Genomic DNA, 18261 nt, shown 5'->3' with positions numbered 1-18261 from the left:
CCTAACCCAGGCGCATTGGTTGAACATGGGCCTCCTAACCCAGGGGCCCCCAAACTTTTAAGACTCGTAGATTTGCAACTTCCACACAGCTGGGTGGAGAATTCTGGGCGTGGGGGCCCACGAGTTGCCACGTTTGGGGACCCCGGTTTTAACACAAAGGCCAATGAAAAGCTAAACCCAGCAAAAAAAAAAATTCTCCTTTTGCTCCACGGGAAATAATCACTTACCACCAGTCACTCAACCTCTTTGCTTTCATTCAAATTTTTTTTCCTTTCCTTTTAAGTATATGTTACACGATTGGTTCGTTAGTCTGCATTAGTGACAACCCCCCCCCCAAATAATAATAATAATAATAATAAACCAAAGCAAACCCAGGAAGTAAAAGAAACACAAACCGAGACAGACACCCCCCATTCCCCAAAAAGGAAATGCCTTAAGACAACACCCCCCACCCAGCCAAGAAAAATTAATGTTCACAATTCCAGGACACATGAAGATCTAAAGGATGGGGATGTGCGTCTCTCGAACTCGTGGCTGCCAAGTCTCAAATTGTCCGGAGAAGAACCAGCGTTTTCCAAAAGGAGCTTTACCAGATGGGGACGTGGCTTTGGAGTTTGGGAAAACCGGAAGAGGAAGGCTTGGGGGGGGGGGCAGGATAGGGCTAGAAATGGAGGGGGGGGGAGTGTTGGAGAGTAAACAGACACTAGAAAAAAACCTGGGTGGCAGAGAAACAACCTGATTATCCTGATCAACTTTCCTGGGGGAGCCCAGGGACTGAATTGAGGGGCCAGTGAAGACCCCCCCCCCCCCTGTCCCTCTCCATGAGCCAATTTCTTTCCCCTGCCCCCTGTAGAAGACCCCAACCACATTGGGGGGGCTCAGCCCCAGCTGGCTTCTCAATGATGGTTTAGAAAAAGGGATTTTTTTAAAAAAAAAATTTCCCTTAGTTTGAATCTAGCCATGATTAGTCAGCGAAGGAGACGCCAAGCCACCTTTCTATCCGGGATGGGAGTGAATCAAGCCATGATCTGGGGGGGAGGGGGTGTTCTTCCTTGGCAGGGGAAACAAAGATGGAGGGGGGGAAGAAGAGACCCTCATTCCTCAAGAAAACCGGAGTGGCGATGGAGGACAAAGGAATTGCGCAACCTGCCTTTTACGGGAGGGGGAGAGGAAGGGGGGGCAGCCTCCCGCAAACACGCGTGTCCCTTTCATGCGTCCTACTTCAACACCCGTGTCGCTCAAGCAGGGCAGCGCGGCCAGGGTTGAAGTCCAGCCGTCCCGACTGACCATTGACACCTACGGCGGGGGTCACTTCTGGCGGGAATCGAACCCTTGAAGCCCGGAACCCTTGGACCGCGTGGGGTGTGAAAAAGAGGGAACCCCCCCAACTCAGCCCCCCCCCCCCCCCCGTGCTGCTGGCCAAGGGAGGCCGGGAGTCGTGAGAGGCGTCAGGGCCGGGACGATAATAAACGAGGCGGCGACTCCATCGCTCGAGCCGTGGCGGGAGAAGTCTCGCGGACCACGGGGGGGGGGGTTGGGGGGGCAGGCTAGTTCTCGGCACCCCCGGTCTGTCGGGCCTTGATGAAGGCCATGCCGTGCGTGCGGAAGTGAGTCTTGAGGTTGAGCTGGGTGTCGAAGGCCTTGCCGCAGACGGTGCAGGAGAGGCCGCCCTCCTGGGCCGAGGGGGACCCCCCCTCCGGGCTGCCCCCCCTGGGCGCCTCCCCCGGCTCCCCCCGCTTCCTCTTGTGGGTGATGAAGCGGTGGCGGTTGAGGGAGCCCTGGGAGGCGAAGCAGAGTCCGCACTCGTGGCACTGGTGGGTGCTCTCGCCTGTCCGGTGACGGGGGATGTGCTCCTGGAAGTCGGCCGCCGTCGGGGCCACGTAGCCGCACTTGCGGCAGTGGTAGGGGGAGCGCCGGCTGCCCTTGGGGGTCTTGGAGGGCGGGGTGGTGCTGTCCGGCTCTTCGCTGCACGAGTCGCCGTCGTCCGAGGAGAGCTTGTGCTTGCGGCTGGACGCCTGCGGGGCGGAGGGAGAGGGCGGGATGAGCAAGGCCGTCCAGAGGGGGGGGGAGTTGGAGGGACCCCCCAGCCCCACCCAAGAGACCAGCCACGAGGACAGGGGGCAGCTTTCTACAGGGGGCCCAGGGGGAAAAACATTGGTTGTTTTATATTATATGCTGTGAGCTGCCCTGAGTCTTCAGAGAGGGGCAGAATACAAATCTAATTAATAATTATAATAATAATAATAATAATAATAACAGCAACAATAACAACAGTAATAACAATAATAGTAATAATAATAGTAATAATAGTAATAATAATAATTTTGAAATTCCCTGATATTTCCCCGCCGTTTCCCTGTAACTTGCGATCTAGTTAATTCGGGGGAATTATTTTATTGATTTTATTTTATTAGATTTATAAGCCCCCCCCCCCCGTTCCAGATGGATTCATGAATCAAGCCGTAATTTTTTAATTTAATTGGACATAATCTTAATGGGGGGGGGGGAGCATTTTGAAATTCCCCCCGATATTTCCCCGACGTTTGTATGTTATGATATTTACAAAAAAACCCAACCCCCCCCCCCCCAGAAATTCTGGGTTGAATTGTGGGTTGAGGGCTGCATTTATGAACCCCCTACCTACATTCTGCCCCCACCCCCACCCCACCCACAATCAGACCCCCTGGCCCATCTCTACGGAGGCTGCTGAGGTTCCCCTGAATCCCCGCAGAGGTTTTGGGGAGGGGGGTCGCAGCCCCCCACCTACCTGAGAGTTCCGGGAGCCCAGGCGGGTGGCGAGCACCTCCTCGCTCCGGTTCACGTCGGTCACCTTGATCCCGTGTCGCACCTGGATGTGTTTCTCCAGGATGAGCCGGCTGCTGAAGGTCCGTTTCCCTTCCGTGCAGTACCTGGGAGGGGGGGAGGAGGGAGGGGTGGGTGGGTGCCCGGGAGGAGGGGGGGCACGGAGACACCCACACGGGCAGAAGGCGGGGGGGGGGAGGGTGTGGCCTACCTGCAGGGGTAGACCCTCTTGATGCCCTCGTGGTTGACCCGGATGTGCCTGCGCAGGCTGGGGGCGGAGCAGAAGGAGCGTTCGCACAGGTGGCAGGGAAACTTCTTCACACACTGGCGGGGATTATGGGGAGGGGGGGGAGATGACAATGTTAGGAGAATGAGGACCCTCCCCCCAAAACTGGATATGAAACACCCCCCCACACACACACACACACAAACACACCCTCCCTGCCTCCGTCTGTGCACGGACCCACCGACTCAAAAGCTTTGTGGCGCAACCGGAACAATTGGCAACTGAGCGCGCTCCGTGTGAGTCGCCCCGAGTCCAATCAATAAGGTTAATTAAGCGCCAGAGGCCGAGGGGGTGTGTGAACACCTTTTACTACTAGGCAACTCCTCTCCCCTTCGGAGCAATCTCCTGTGTAGTGAGGGTCGATCCACTGGCTGTCCACTCTGGTGTCTTCCTCCTCTTCTGACTGGGACCGCTCCCCCACTGCCTCACCAGCCCCCTCTAGTGGTTCCCCAGGCTCACTCGGGTCACTCCCTCCCTCACTCTCTGCTTCACCCGACAACCCCACCCCTCCAGCCCAGGGTCTCCAGAGGGGCCGGGCTCATCCTCCTCCATGACCTGAGGTGGACAAGGAGCGCTCTCATTTGGGACCCCCACCCACCAGCTAAGGGTCTCCCCGTGGCCCCAGGGCCCCTTACTCACCTTCCCATGGACCTTCTTCATGTGCACCACGTACTCGTCCCTCTCGGGGAACCAGGAGTGGCAGATGCCGCAGGTCCAGCCGTTGCTGCGCGACCGCCGGCTCAGCTCTGCCTTCCGCTGGAACCGGGCTCGTTTGCTCTTGCGCAGCTCGGGGGAGCTGGGGGGGTCGTCTTCCGAGGAGGAGGAGGAAGAGGAGGAGGAGGAGGAGGGGGGCAGCTTGGGGACGGGCGCAGGGGGCTCCTCCTCAGCCGGGCTGGGCTTGGGGGCGGCGGGGGGAGGCTTCTGGACCGCTTCCTCTTTGGGCTTCGGGGGCGGCTGTGGAGGCTGGTGGCTGTTCTGAGGGCGGGAGGGAGACAAGAGGCCGCGGTCAGTCCTGGTCCAGTTGCCCTCCCCTGCCCCTCCCATCCCCGGCCGTTCCCCCACCACCACTCTGCTGACCTTGAGGTGCTCCAGCATGGTCCGCTTCTGGGCGAAGAGCAGCGGGCAGTCGGGGCACTTGAAGACGCTGACCCGCTGGTTGATCAGGTGCTGGTCGAAGTGGGAGGAGAGCAGGGGCTTCTGGGTGAACACCGTGTCGCACATGGCACACTTGTAGATCATCCTGGGAACACACAGGTGGACGGGGGTGGTGGTGTAAGGGCCATCAGGTGCCCCCGACCCCAACGCTGGAGGGACCGTGCCCCCGGTCACTCAGCCTTACTTGGACTGCTGGTTGCTGAAGCCCGGGTGCTGGGTGTAGATGTGGCCGTGGGCGCTGGGGGCCGACTTGAAGGCCATGGGGCAGACCGGGCACTTGTGGAAGACCTCGCAGTGAGACGCCTGGATGTGGGACTTGATGGAGTTCACGCCGCCAAAGACCACCGAGCAGCTGGGGCACCTGGGCAGGAGGGAGCGGGGGGGGGGTGTCAGGCCAGGCCCAGAGACCCTCCGACACCCCCCCAGGGCGCCAGGCGGAAGAGGAGGAGGGGGGGGCTGGTGAAGGGGCCTCACCTGTAGCCGATCCTGCGGGAGAAGTGGAGGCAGGCGTCCTTCAGGTGGGCGTCGAAGTTGGCCAGCAGGAAGTTCCCCCCACACTCGGGGCAGATGTGGGGCGGGCGGCTCTTGTGCATGCGCAGGTGGGCGCTCAGGCTGCAGGGGTTGGCCATGATCATCGGACAGCTGTTGCACACCTGGAGGATTGGGGAGGGGGAGGCAGAAAGGGAGGGGGGGGCCTTCAACAAGGGGAGGAAAGGGGCCACTCTGGGTTGGCCAGCCCCCCCCCCCCCCGTCTCTTTCCCGCTGGGAAACAATATAAATCATATAAATAACATCTACACATTTAATGTACGTGGCCTGGCGATACGAGGGTTGGACAGAAAGCAACGCAACACTTCTTTTTCTCAGCCTTAACGGCACATGTGCGAAACATTATGTGAACGGTCGGGAGTGCGTGTGTGAAAATGTTGCATCCCGTCAGAGAGAGAGAGCGTAGCTGCAGCCGTGTTTCGAAACGGTCGTCCGTAAGCCACGTACGTTGCAAGCAGCCTGTCCTCATTGAATTTCTCACTGCGGAGAAAGAAACTGTTGGGAACGTTGGCCAAGGGTTGTGTGCCGTGGGTGGAGAACCCGCAGTCGACAGAAGTACGGTTAGTCGCGGGAGACATTGTGAGGGAGAGGTGCGGAAAGGGCTTCGTGACCAGAACCAGGAGTGTCACCCACAGGGCCCACGCGCCCTTGTGCCTCGCTGGAGGAAGGACACAGAGGTCACGTGGGAAAAACAGAGAGTGTAGAAGACACGTCCTTATTTTTTGTGTGTCAGTTTCATGGTGTTCGATGAATAATGGCTGGAGAAAATAAAACGTGGTGCATTACTTTCTGGGCGACCCTCGTAGTACAGTGGTCCCTCGTCTTACGAACTTAATTAATGACCAGGTTCGTAAGTAGAAACGTTCGTGAGAAGAAGCAATTTTCCCCACAGGAATCAATGTAAAAGCAAATAACGCCTGCAACCCCACCCCAAAAGTCACCCCCTTTCTCCTTGCGCTGCTGGGAATCCCCGCCTCCGGACGTCCGTTGCCAGCTAAAGCAACTGGTCTTGCGTTGCTGGGATTCCCCCTCGCCTCCCCTCGCTGGGAATCCCCGCCTCCGGACCTCTGTTGCCAGCCGAACCCCTCGCTGGGATTCAAAGCAGCGCCAGCAAAAATTAAGGTAATCCCAGCGAGGAGGGGGGGCTCAGGGGAATCCCAGCAACGTACGAACGGGCGCTTCGGCTGGCAACGGAAGTCCAGAGGTGAGGATTCCCAGCGAGGGGAGGGGAGGGTTCGTAAGGTGGAAATAGTTCAGAAGAAGAGGCAAAAAGAATCTTAAGCACCGGGTTCGTATCTCGAAAGGTTCGTATGAAGAGGCGTCCGTAAGACGAGGCACCACTGTGTTTGCTGCTATCTCTGGGATCTTAGCTGGGCATCTACCACCACCACCACGTTCTCCTCTGCGGAAGGGCCGCACTGATTATTCTTTTACATCGAACAGGCTGCCCGGTCGCTTGGGAAGAGCCAAGGGCCTGGCGGTCCAGGGGATTTGGGTTCAGCCGCCCCCCTCCCGTCCCGCCCCCCACCCCAATTTACCGTGGAGGTGGTGCTCCCGGCCTGCTGGAAGTGGGCGGCCAGCCCAGCCTTGTCCTTGCACTGTTCTTTGCATTCCAGGCACTGGCAGGAGTTGGTGGCCGGCTCGGCGGTGCTGGTGTTGCCGCCGCTCAGAGGCAGGACGGGCAGATCCTGACTGGTGACCCCGTTGGCCACTCCAGCGTCCGTTGTGTTGCCGGCCGGGGAGGCTGCGGCCTTGCCGGCCTGGCTGAGGGAAGCAGCCATGGGGGCCACGGGGGCCACGTCGGGCTGCCCCACCATCTGGTCGAGGGCGATGGGCCGCATGACCAGGTGGGAGCACTGCATGACCAGGCCCTTGTCCTTGTGCTCGCGGGCGTGGAGGAGCAGGCTGCACTTGTTGAAGAAGACCAGCCGCTTGGCGCAGTGGTTGCAGGTCACCTCCACCCGCAGGCTGCGCCGGTCGTAGTGGCGGGCCAGGCTCCTCTCCAGGGCGAAGGCGTCGCCGCACTCCAGGCAGCGGTAGCCCAGCGGCGGCAGGGTCAGGCTGGACTCGGCCGGCGGAAGCAGGTTGGGCTTGTAAGGCGGGAGCAGGTTCTTGCTGTTGAGGATCTTGTTGAAGGCCTCCACCAGGCTGGACTGGCTGCGGGAGATGACCGTGGTGCTGGCGGGCGCGGCGGGGGGCGAGGGCTTCGGCGTCGGAGGGGGCTGCATCACCACCACCGTGGTGCCGTTGAGCTTCTGGCTGGCGGGCGGGGCAGGCCCTCCGCCGCGGACCTCGGGGGGCCCCTTGGGGAGGGCCTGGGGCACCAGGCTGAGGATGCTCTTGGCCAGGGCCTTGCTGGGCAGCACCACCGCCTTCTGCTGGGCCACGCTGGCCGCCATCAGCATGGCGCTGCTGGCGTTCTGGATGGTGGAGACGGGCAGCACCGTGCCCTTCAGCTTGGTCCCGTCGCCCAGCTGGACGCTCACCACCTTGGGGGCTTCGGGCGGCTTTGGCGGGGCCTTGCTGGGGCTTTCCGGAGCGGGTTCTTCCTTCTGCGCGATGACAGCGGGGAGGGGGGCGTCCACGGCCATCGGGGTCTCCGGGACCCCCTGATCCGAGGACAACTTGGCGGCTGCCGGATCGGAGTCGGAGGAGACCCTGGTCACCGTCCGGGTGATGCTTCCGGAGGAGGTCTTGATGGTCTTGATCCTGACCTTGAGGGGCCGCGAGGAAGTGGACGAGGGGGAACCAGGACTCTGGTCCCCCTCCTCTTCCTCCTCCTCCTCCTCTTCCTCCCCACTGGAAGGGGCTGGCGGGCCCTGGAGGGGCTTCTCCAGTGGCTCTTCTTTCAGGGACCCATCGCCAGGGGGCTTTGGGGAGACCCGGGGCGGCCCAGGACTGCCTCCCTTCTGCTCCCGGGGGCTGGGGAGGGACTGCTTGAGGTCAGGCGGGCCGCCCTGCTCTGCCTCCAGGTCCGGCTCTGAGCCAGGCCAGGGACCCCGGGGGGACATCTCCACGGAGTAGCAGGAAGAAGCAGATTTTGGGGGGACCAACGGGCTGGAGCCCTGACAAGCCACCTCGCAGTCCACCTCCTGCTTGATCAAGGGAAGAGGAGGCGGAGGAGGGGTCAGCGGGGGGGCCATCCCGCCTGCAGGACACGTTTCGAAGGCCGGAGGAGGGGGTGAGGAGGGTCCCAGGCTCTCTTTAACGGGTTCGGGGCCATCCAGGGAGGGGGCGGCGGACAAAAGGGGTGCTGGCGGGACGGCCGATCCCACGAGGCCCTGCTCCTTCGCCTTGCATCCTCGCGGCTGGTCAATTAGGTCTGCTTCGCCGTCCTTGTGGGGCTCGGGGCTGAACGGGGAGAAGAGGTCCAGGCTCTTGGGGGCCTTCTCCTTCAGGGCCCAACACTCTCCATTGGTGGGGGCCGCAGCTTCTGCTGAGGGGGCCGGGGAGAGCCGAGGGGCCTCAGGCGCCGCGAAGCCGTTTTGCAGCAAGCGGTGGCCAGCGCCATCTTTGAGGCGCCCGTCGGCCGGCTCCAGCTGCTCGGGGCAGACGGTGTTCTTGACAATGACGCTGACGGTGGTGATGTCGGCGTGCGGCAGGGCGTGCTCGGGGGCGGCCCCCCTCAGCAGGGACCGGACGGGCAGGAGCCTCGGCCTCCTCGTGGCCCGAGTGGATGGCCTCGCTGGTGTCGATGTCGGGGATGTCGAAGGCCGCCAAGAGGTCGTCGAAATCCGGGGTCTTCATGTCCCCCATGGCGAGGGGCTCCCGAGGCTCTGGAAGACAAGGGCCAGCGGTCAAGACTAGAGGGACACAACGGGGCCCAGCCTCCCCCTGGACAGAGGTGGAATACAGGCAGCCCTCGAGAGACAACAACTGTAACAATACCAATAATGTTTATTATTTATCTGACAGAATTTTGAAACAATAACACACCAGGCATCATGACTGTGGGAAAACAGGAAGTATGGACCATCGGCATTGTGGGAAGAGTGGGACCCCCTGGACCCAAAAGGCAGGCAGGGTGTTCTGCCCCAGTTTGTTCAAACCTCCGCTTACTCAATTAACGAGCGCCAACAATCTTGCTTAATAGTTGACACGCACAGAGACAAACACAGGTGAGAGCCCTGTTTTCTGGAAAAACCAGCTGCTAATTAAACGGCGTGAAGCGCTACCAGGCGCCCATAAAGTCATAAATTGAGTGATATCTGGCCTGCGTAGAGGCTTCTCGGCCTCCGGAGGTCCTCCAGGGGGGTCAGGGGAGGGCGTTTTTGCCCTCCCCAAGCTCCACGAAAGCCTCTGGAACTTGGGGAAGGGGGAAATGGGTCTGCCAGGCCCACTGGAAGTCAGGAAATGGGGGACTGTGGGCACATGGAGAGGTATTGAACATGGGTGTGGGCACGCGCGCGCATAAATTGCACTATATCGGCGCCTGAGGGGAAAAAAAGGTTTGCCATCCCTGCCCTAGTCCTCCCCCTAAGCGACACTGTCCAGTTGAGGGGACCTGGAGAAGGCCGGCTCTGTGGGATTCGTGCGGCAGGAGTCGGTCCCGCCAGTGGTCTGGTCCGATGCCTCTATTCCCAAATCCATGGGGTGGGTAACTCTTGGGGTGGCATCCCAGGTTCCCATCGCCTTCATTCCTGGCTGGCCTCTGAGGAAGGGACGCAGGGCCGTCTTCCCGGAAGGCAGAACCCGCCTGCCAGGAATGTGCCACTCCTCTCCACCCACACCGCAGACAGGGCCCCTGCGAGGCCACACCGCTCACCTGGCGAGGGGGCTCCCCAGAGGCCAGGAACCGGGGTGGGAGACGGGCAAAGGAGGGGGAGGAGGAGGAAGGTGGCAGCTCAGGACCTCCCCCTCCTGCCGGGCCAGGGAGCCAGGTGCTGCCCAGGGAGAGAGAGGGAGGCTGGCGCACTCGCTCTATGCTCAGCCCCCCCCCCCCCCCCAGCTGCAGAGAGAAGGCCGCGCGGAGGAAAACAAGCACCCAGCTCCCCCCCAGGGAGGGGAGGAAGGCAGGGCTGCTTCTCTCCAGCCCAGGCGTGCCACTCTCCTTGGTTGGGCAATTATGTGTCATCGTCGTCCCCCGTCCCCAAAGGTGCCCTTCTCTGCCATCTGCTGACGCCCAGGCCTCTGGGCAGCCCCCCCACCCATATAAAACCCCTTTCCCACCCCTTGGAGCCCCCAGGTTGAGGGCAGGAAGGGCCGACCTGGCAAGAGAGAAAATTAGGGCTGTTTGGAGGAGGAGGAGGAGGGAGGCGCCAGGCCAAAGGACCAGAGGGGAGGGGTTCTACGAGAGAGGGACCCCTCCCTAAGAGAGATAGGAAGGCCTGGCCCCTGGTGTGTGGGTGAACAGGTGCCAACACACCCACTGTTGCTCAGGGGCACAACTCAAGCAAGGCTCCTCCAGAGCAGGGGAGGTTCAAGGGATCCTGTTGATCCAGTAGAGTCCAGCCCCAGACGTTGAAGGACGCCTGGCCAGGGCGCTCGGTCTGCAAGGGGAGCGTTGGTGCCAGAGGGTTGTGCGGCTGGGATGGGAGGCCCAAGCCCGTGCAATGTTTCTGGAGCAACACTCTGGGGCCCCCAGCCTCTCCCCATCGTCCTCTGTCCCCTCTGGTTCCCTTTCGGACTGAAAGCCACGTTATCCCCACCACCACCAGGTCTGTTTAGGTCCCACAGAGTTCTCCAGGTCCCATCGACTAAACAATGCCGTCTGGCGGGACTCAGGGGAAGAGCCTTCTCTGTGGCTGCCCCGGCCCTCTGGAATCACACCCCCCCCCGGAAATTCAAACTGCCCCCACCCTCCTCGCCTTCTGCAAGACTCTGAAAACCCATCTATGTTGCCAGGCATGGGCGGATGAATGTGGCCCCTTCTGACTAGTAGGACTTGAGTATGGGATGATTGTGTAGCATCGATTGTTTTTTTTAATGATAGGATAGAATAGAATTTTATTGGCCAAGTGTGATTGGACACACAAGGAATTTGTCTTGGTGCAGATGCTCTCAGCCTACATAAAATAAAATAGACATTGGTCAAGAATCATGTGGGTTTTAACTTTAGTTTTAACGATTATATTTGTACTGTATTGTTATTGTTGTTGTGAGTCACTCCGAGTCCTCTGAGAGGGGTGGCATACAAATCAAATCAAACAAATCAAATCAAACAAATCAATCAATCAATCAATCTGTTTCCCACTCCTCAACTCTGCTACAAAGTCATTTTATAAGAGCAGGAACCCTCCGACAATCTCCACCACGGACAATGTCTAAGGAGGCAACGCTCAAAAAGCTTCGCGGTGGGCGGTCGACTGGTCATCCCTGCAAGTTGATCCCAAACAGACCGGTTCCCTAGAGGCAGGGGACCCAAACAGAGTCACACCAAGGTCCACAAACAGCTTCCTCTTCTCGAACCGACCACGTCCCTCCGCCTCTTCACAACCACCAGCCACAACAGTCCCGGGCTCTGCAAGATGTAGAAGGGATTCCGGACCTCTCGAATGGCTAAAGGCTGGGCTTCCCCCGCCAGGGATTTCAATAGCCGCCGCCACTGCTCAGCGTCTGAGGGGGCGCAGGGATGGCGATAGGGGACCGTCAGCTGCCACAGCCTCTGGGAGGAACAGCTGGGCTGCTTGCTAGGTTGCGCTCCGCCAGGGCATCGCGCAGGGCAATAATCAGCGCTGGATTCTCGTAGCCCCCTTCACTGATCCCAAATTTTTTTAAAAAAAATGGGCCCATGTGACGGGAAATTTAATTTTTTTGTCCTTGGGGTGGAAGTCTGCCACATTAGGGCTCACTGAAGTCTTGGGGAGTGTGTGAAGGAAACAGGTTGAAAAGAAAGCCCCAATATTTATAAGAGCATTATTATTATTATTATTATTATTATTATTATTATTATTATTATTATTATTATTTATTAGATTTGTATGCCGCCCCTCTCCGAAGACTCGGAGTGGAATATAAGAGGGGCCCTGCTGAATGGGGCCAAAGACCCTCGAGTCCAGCCTTCTGTGTCCCCCAGTGGCCCCCCAATTGTCCAGGGGGACCTTGAGCAGAAAGAGAAGGCAAGACCCTCCTTTTCCCGGGACCCCCTACAAGTGGCACCCAAGGGAACCCTGCCTGCTTCAACCCACATAGAGGCGGCACTCAGACACCTGTTTTAATAAGGGAGAGAAGGAGAGAAGGAAGGGAGGGAGGGAGGGAGGAAGGGAGGGAGGGAGGAAGGAAATAAAGGAAGGAATGAAGGAAGGAACATAAGAACAGCCCTGCTGAATGGGGCCAAAGTCCCTCGAGTCCAGCCTTCTGTGTCCCAATTGTCCATGGGGATCTTGAGCAGAAAGAGAAGGCAGAACCCTCCCTTTCCCCTGACCCCCAACACGTGGGACCCAAGGGAACCCTGCCTGCCTCAACCCACATAGAGGCGGCACTCGGACATCCATTTCGATAACCAAACTTATGGCTAGTGGTCTGGGGTGCACCATTTATCCTTATGAAGAAATGTTGGGTTAAGGGTGGAAATGAAGAATGAAGGAGAAGGGCAGAGGCTGGGGAAGGGGGCCACCCCACAGAAGCCCACCTGCTGAACCAAAGGTTTATTTCGTGGCCTGCTCCCACCTCCTCCCTCCTCCCTGATTTTGACCCCTCTTCTCACCTTACCCTGTAGTGCGCACCAGGCAGGGGCCGAAACAAACCCAAAGGAAGCCTGGAATTTTTTTTTATCCTTGCGCTGTACAAACTGCTGAATTTTGCAGATGATACAACAGGGATGGGTCTCATTTGAGGCGACCATGAAATCGTCTCCAGACGGGAAGTTGACCAACTAACCAGCCTCGTGGTGCGACCGGAACAATCTTGCCCCTTATGACAATCATTAAGTATTGCAACTCATGATTCTTGACAAATGTCTCTTTTACCAACACTGAAAGACAAGTTCCTTATGTGTCCAATCACACTTGACCCATAATTCTATTCTATTCCTGTTTTCTATTCTATTCCATCCCATAAACACTCACCCCAACTCCAAAGTAGGGGCAGGCCACCCATTTTTCCAGCTCCCCACCTCCAGCACAGGGTTCAAAACCCAACACTTCCATTTCTCCGGGGAGGGGTGTTTGCATGGAGAGACTTTTTACTAAAGTCTTGACAAAATTGAAGGGGTCCAAAGACGGGCGACAAGAATGGTGGAAGGTCTCAAGCATAAAATGTATCAGGAAAAACTTAACGAACTCCATCTGTCCAGTCTGGAGGTCAGAAGGGAAAGGGGGGACACGATAGAAACATTTAAATATGTCAAAGGGTTAAATAAGGTCCAGGAGGGAAGTGTTTTTAATAGGAAAGTGAACACAAGAACAAGGGGACACAATCTGAAGTTAGTTGGGGGAAAGATCAGAAGCAACGTGAAAAAATATTATTTGACTGAAAGAGTCATAGATGCTTGAAACAAACATCCAGCAGACGTGGTTGGTCAATCCACAGGAATTGAATTGAAACATGCCTGGGATAAACACAGATCCATCCTAAGATAAAATACAGGGAATAAGTATAAGGGCAGACTAGATGGACCATGAGGTCTTTTTCTGCTGTCAATCTTCTATGTTTCTGTGTTTCTATGTTTCTATTCTTGTATGGAGAGAGTTTACTGATGAATTAACGCCCAGGGCAGCTGCCCACGCCGGACTCCACCTTGTCTGGCAAGAGATTAAATTCCAGTCCATTTAAGAGAATTAAGACAGGACCATCTGCTAACTTCAAAATACTAAGCACAGGGAGGAGAAAGAAGAGAAAGGGGGGGGGGCCCTCAAACCCCACTGGGGAGGAGGAGGAGGAAGGGGGGTTAATTTTAATGAAAATACAACCTTGATTGGCTGGAAATGGCCGAGGTCTTAAGCATAAGAAACCCAGGTCAGCAGGAGAAGGAAGAGGTCTGGCAGGCACATTATCACCCAGGGCATAATGGGCAGAATGAATAGCTAAACAATACCTGGCACCTCATTCACAATCAACACCCCCAGGAAGGAAGTGGACACCACACTTCAAAAAAACAACAATGCCCCAATGTGAGGGAAAAACTCTTTTGCTTCTGAGGAAGTGTAATAAAAAAGCTTGGGGTCCCTTTGAATAAATAAACACACTCACGTACATTCATTTTAACCAAAGAGGACACAAGAAAGAAGCCCATAGCTGTTTGGCTGTTTCCGCAACTGACACATTTCTCAAGGATTTAATTATTTGCTGGGATTTTTAAGCCGCCCATCTCCATCCGAACTCAGGGCGAAAATTAAGAAAAGAAAAATCCAAATTTAAAAAAAATCTGCTTTTCCTGCTTCCATCCAATTCACACATTGTGAGCATTTATGTACTTGTGGCAAAGATTCCCCCAATGTGGGGGTCCACCAACCTTGGGCGACTTTAAGCCTGGCTGAGCTGAACTCCGGGAATTCTGGGAGTTGAAGTCCGCCAGGCTTAAAGTTGCCAAGGTTGGAGATCCCTGCCCCAATGCATTGGGCGCAGATCGGTAGGCGAGGCCAAGTTTTGTCCGCTGGACAGAAAAGAGTTGCACAGGATTTAGAAAGAAAGGGGGGGAAAACCAAGAACAAAAGTGAATTAAAGATTCATTCTCCCCACAACCAGGAGCTTCCTGCCCTCTTTAACTTTTTCCTCCTGCCCCAGAGATTCACCATATAACAGGAAGATATGAGCCCTACCCCCAAAGAGAAATTTCCAGACTTCAAAAGTGCATCAAATAAAATAAAAAGTACATAACCCCCCCCCCCAATTTAGGTCCTGCACGCGATGACTTTGCATCGCCTAAAACTCAATTCAAACATTTGCAAACACACCTGTGATACTTTCAACTCCCTCAACCCAGGGGAGATAGAGGATGCTCGTAACCTAGGCGACCCTGGATTAATTTTGATTAAAAAGAAGGGAGTAAAGCTGACCAGGTCCACGGCTGGTAAGGACTCTCTGCATGGTGGGTGGACAGGAAATTTGGAGGCTGTGCAAGTTATACGGCAGGCCAACCAACTTTCAAAATGGTGAAATATTAAAATTAAATTTAATATTAAAATTGCCACAAAAGGAGCAGAGATGCCCCTCTTCAGTCCCCAGAGAAAATGCTGCATGCTAGTTAATTAGTTAGTTACTTAGTTAGTTAATTAGTTTATCGATTGATTGATTGGACTTGTATGCCTTCCCTCTCCATGGACTTGGGGCGGCTCACAACAAATCAATTAATATATATAACATAATATACAATAACATATCTGAAATCCAATTCATAGAAATAGCTAGTCCAACCCATTCTAAAAAGGGCTAAAACATTAAAAATCATTCATCCAGATTCAGGCCACAAAAGAGAGGGGATTTGCAGGAACCCCCCCCCCAAACTCCTCATCTCTATTTATTCTACTTCTTAATGGGGGGGTCCCCCCCAGATCTGCCCCCCCAATGGAAAAATATCCACATCCCCTTTTTTTGCGTTAATGAGATTTTAGCCCAGTGGCATAATGGGGGACAGAAGGGGAGGGGGTTTCAAGGCTCCCCCTGTTTTTAGGGGGTCTGTGGAGAAGGGCGGCATACAAATCTAATAAATTATTATTATTATTATTATTATTATTATTATTATTATTATTATTATTTTAGGGCTGGGGATCCCTCCCCCGAGGTCTGCCCCCGCCCCATAGAAAAATATCCACCCCCTATCTTAAATTGGGGGGGGGCATTACATTTTTCATCTCAGCAGCCCCCCCCTTCAGGCAGGCTTTATTTTGAGGGGGGGTGCATTGATTTTGGAGAAAAGCAGAGATTTTTTTGGGTGTGTGTGTGTGTTATTTGGTCTCTTTTTTTTTTGCTCCACGCAGGGGGTGAGGACGATAGCACCTGGAGTCCAGGGGAGATGGGCTTTAGTCCTCCCTCCTTCCCACGAAGGCTGGAGAGTGAGGGCTGCAGAGGCCTCGGGGGGGAGAGAGGGGTTCCCCATAGCTGGGGGGGGCGGCAGGGGACACCCCCACACACATGGGCCCTGCCCTCCCCGCTTCCTGAGGCGGCCCCACGGCCTCCTACCTGCGCGGGCCCGGCCCCCTCTCGGCGGCCCGGCGTGGGGGGCTTCGCGTTCGGCGCGGGGCTTCCGTCGACGGCTCTGAGGGCCTCCGCCTCCTCGGCCGCTTCCTGCTTCGTCCCCCCCTCAGGCGCTCGCGAGCCGGGCATTGGATCGACCTCCCGTCGCTCCGGAGTCTCGGCGAATTGCTGTTGGTTGAACGGGACGTCACTCAAGGGCGGGAGCAGACGCTCCGGATGGCTATAGGGTGAAGGGCCTTCGCTACAGAGTGATGCACCGCCCACTTCATTTGGAGGCGAAGGAAGCAGAGGGGGCTGGCCTCTTCCTGTCGCCTTGTTGATTTATTGGTTGGGCGGCCTGCCTATCGATGCTGGGCACACCTCATCCGCTGGCCGGGGGAGCTCGTTTTGTGCGTCTCAGGGAATTTACTCGACGGGGTGAGCTCCCCTTCATCGATTTTATTGGCTAAGACTGCCATAGTTGCCCAGAGGCTTCTCATCGCGATTGGCTTTTAGAAACGCCACTCAGATTGACACCGAATGTCGCTTTTCCATTGGTGAAAATCCGCCTCGGGCGGGACTTTTATATATTGACTCATTGCTTTGAGAACACAGCAACTGCAGCAGGTGTAACGAACCGCCTATTGGTGTTCTACTGTGGAGAGGCGGGGCTTTGTCCTCAGGTTCCAGTCATCCTATTTGCGTATTGCTCCCGTCATTCAAATGAATGGTCCGAAAAACACCAACTCGCAAAGCATGATGGGAGGAGAGAGAGGCCACGGGAGCCGCGCAAGGGCACCTGGGAGAAAATGACTCGGGCGCCTGAGGGAGAGCGCAAAGGATTGTGGGTGATGTTGACCAATCTGCACTTCCGGTCAGGGGGGGAAATGCCTTTTTAAAAGAATTAAAAATAAAGCATGAAATTGATTTGTGCTAATAAATTTAAATATCGCCTGGGCCAAGGCTTTCCCAACTTGGTAATTTTTAACACTGTGGACTTCAACTCCCAGAATTCCTCAGTCACCGCCGCAGTTTTCTGGGGAATTCTGGGAATTGAAGCCCACAAGTCTTAAAAGTCGCCAAATTTGGAGCGCCTCGGCCTGGAGGAAGGAGGCCTGGTCAAAAGAAGCGGCTTCCTTTCCTCTCCAAGCCAAGGCTTATTGCACAAACCAACATGCGAAACCTTATTCAAGCCGGTATTTGTTCTCCCTGGCCTACCTTGCAGGGTTGTTGCCCGTATAAGACAGGGAGACCAAACTTTGTGGTGGACGTCCCTTGCTCCCGCAACCTGAATTGCCTTTTCAGCTCTGCACACCAACCCTGCAAGGCAGATTTGCCCATGAGGACTAGAAGCCTGAGGAGGAGGAGGCCAAAGTCTCGGGCCCAGCCAAAGAGTGAGCCCCTCGGCCTCCTGCCTCTCCTTGTGCTTTGTTTCTCCACCTGCCTCGGTGCCAAGCCAGATCTTGATCTCCCTGGCCAGTCCAGTCCAGCCTGGAACAATCTTCCCTTTGTGCTCCGCCAAGGCCAGGGTCTCCGGCTCCCCCTCCCCGAGGCCGGGCTTTGGACACCTTCCAAGGCTGCGGGGATGAGGGAGAGCGGTGGCCTTGCTTGGGCCTAGTTGGGGCGAGCGGCCAGCCCCGGAGCCTCCCTTCCAAAAACGCTTTGTTCCCAATATCAAGTGATGCAACCTGGCCTGGAAAATGATGGGAAACAGAGAGAGGGCCCCTCCTGTCTTCTTGGCCCCTGAAACAAAGGCTGCCATTCTTGTTCCGTCTCTTTCCTCCAACAGGAGAGATGAAAACGGATCGCTTTGTTTTGGCTTGGGGTTATACTTCCCTCCTACGCTGCTTTCAACCTCTCTCCTTTTTGTCTTTCACCTTTTAGAAATAAACCCCTGACTCAATTGGACATCGGGTTGCCGAGGATGATGTAGCAATATGCGAACTTGAATCGTCCCTTTCTGCTACTCAGCATGGATCTGTCGACAACTATTCCAGCTTCAACCACAACAACACACGAGCACACGATGCAAACTCAAAGTAAACCGCTCTGTGGGAAATACGACTTTAGTAACTGAGTAGTTGGTGCATGGAACTCACTACCAGATTCTGTAGTATCATCACCAAACCCCTACAACTTTACCTTTATACTATCCACTGTTGACCTCTCCCGATTCCTAAGAGGTCAGTAAGGGGTGTGCATACCGGTAAGTGCAGAAGCGTGCCTTCCGTCCCCTGTCCTAATGTTTCTTTACATTATTTTACTAGTATCATGTATATGGATATTATTATATCTTTACATACCTCCAATATGTACTTGACAAAACAAATAAAATAAATTGGCCAACAAATAATATTTTTGGAAGTGTCAGAAGAGATAAAACAAAACCTCCTCAAAATTAGCAAAACTTTAAATGG

The 18261-nt window shown here is 55.8% G+C and overlaps 1 protein-coding gene across 1 annotated transcript; it reads right to left on the bottom strand.

The window, feature by feature from the left end:
* Positions 1 to 1536: 1536 nt before the first annotated feature.
* ZNF687 (zinc finger protein 687) lies at positions 1537 to 15965 on the bottom strand. The gene is given in 10 exon segments (XM_070766321.1): positions 1537 to 2015; positions 2768 to 2909; positions 3014 to 3126; positions 3728 to 4063; positions 4166 to 4328; positions 4428 to 4604; positions 4718 to 4896; positions 6331 to 8410; positions 8412 to 8568; positions 15851 to 15965. Coding segments are annotated over 9 exon segments (3795 nt in total). The 5' UTR covers positions 8549 to 8568; positions 15851 to 15965; the 3' UTR covers positions 1537 to 1547.
* Positions 15966 to 18261: the final 2296 nt, after the last annotated feature.

Source organism: Erythrolamprus reginae, chromosome 13 (genome assembly GCF_031021105.1).
Source record: "Erythrolamprus reginae isolate rEryReg1 chromosome 13, rEryReg1.hap1, whole genome shotgun sequence".
In the NCBI taxonomy this organism is placed as follows: domain Eukaryota; kingdom Metazoa; phylum Chordata; class Lepidosauria; order Squamata; family Dipsadidae; genus Erythrolamprus; species Erythrolamprus reginae.
The sequence above is the reverse complement of the archived record's forward strand: the minus strand, read 5'-3'. Positions and strand labels throughout refer to the sequence as shown.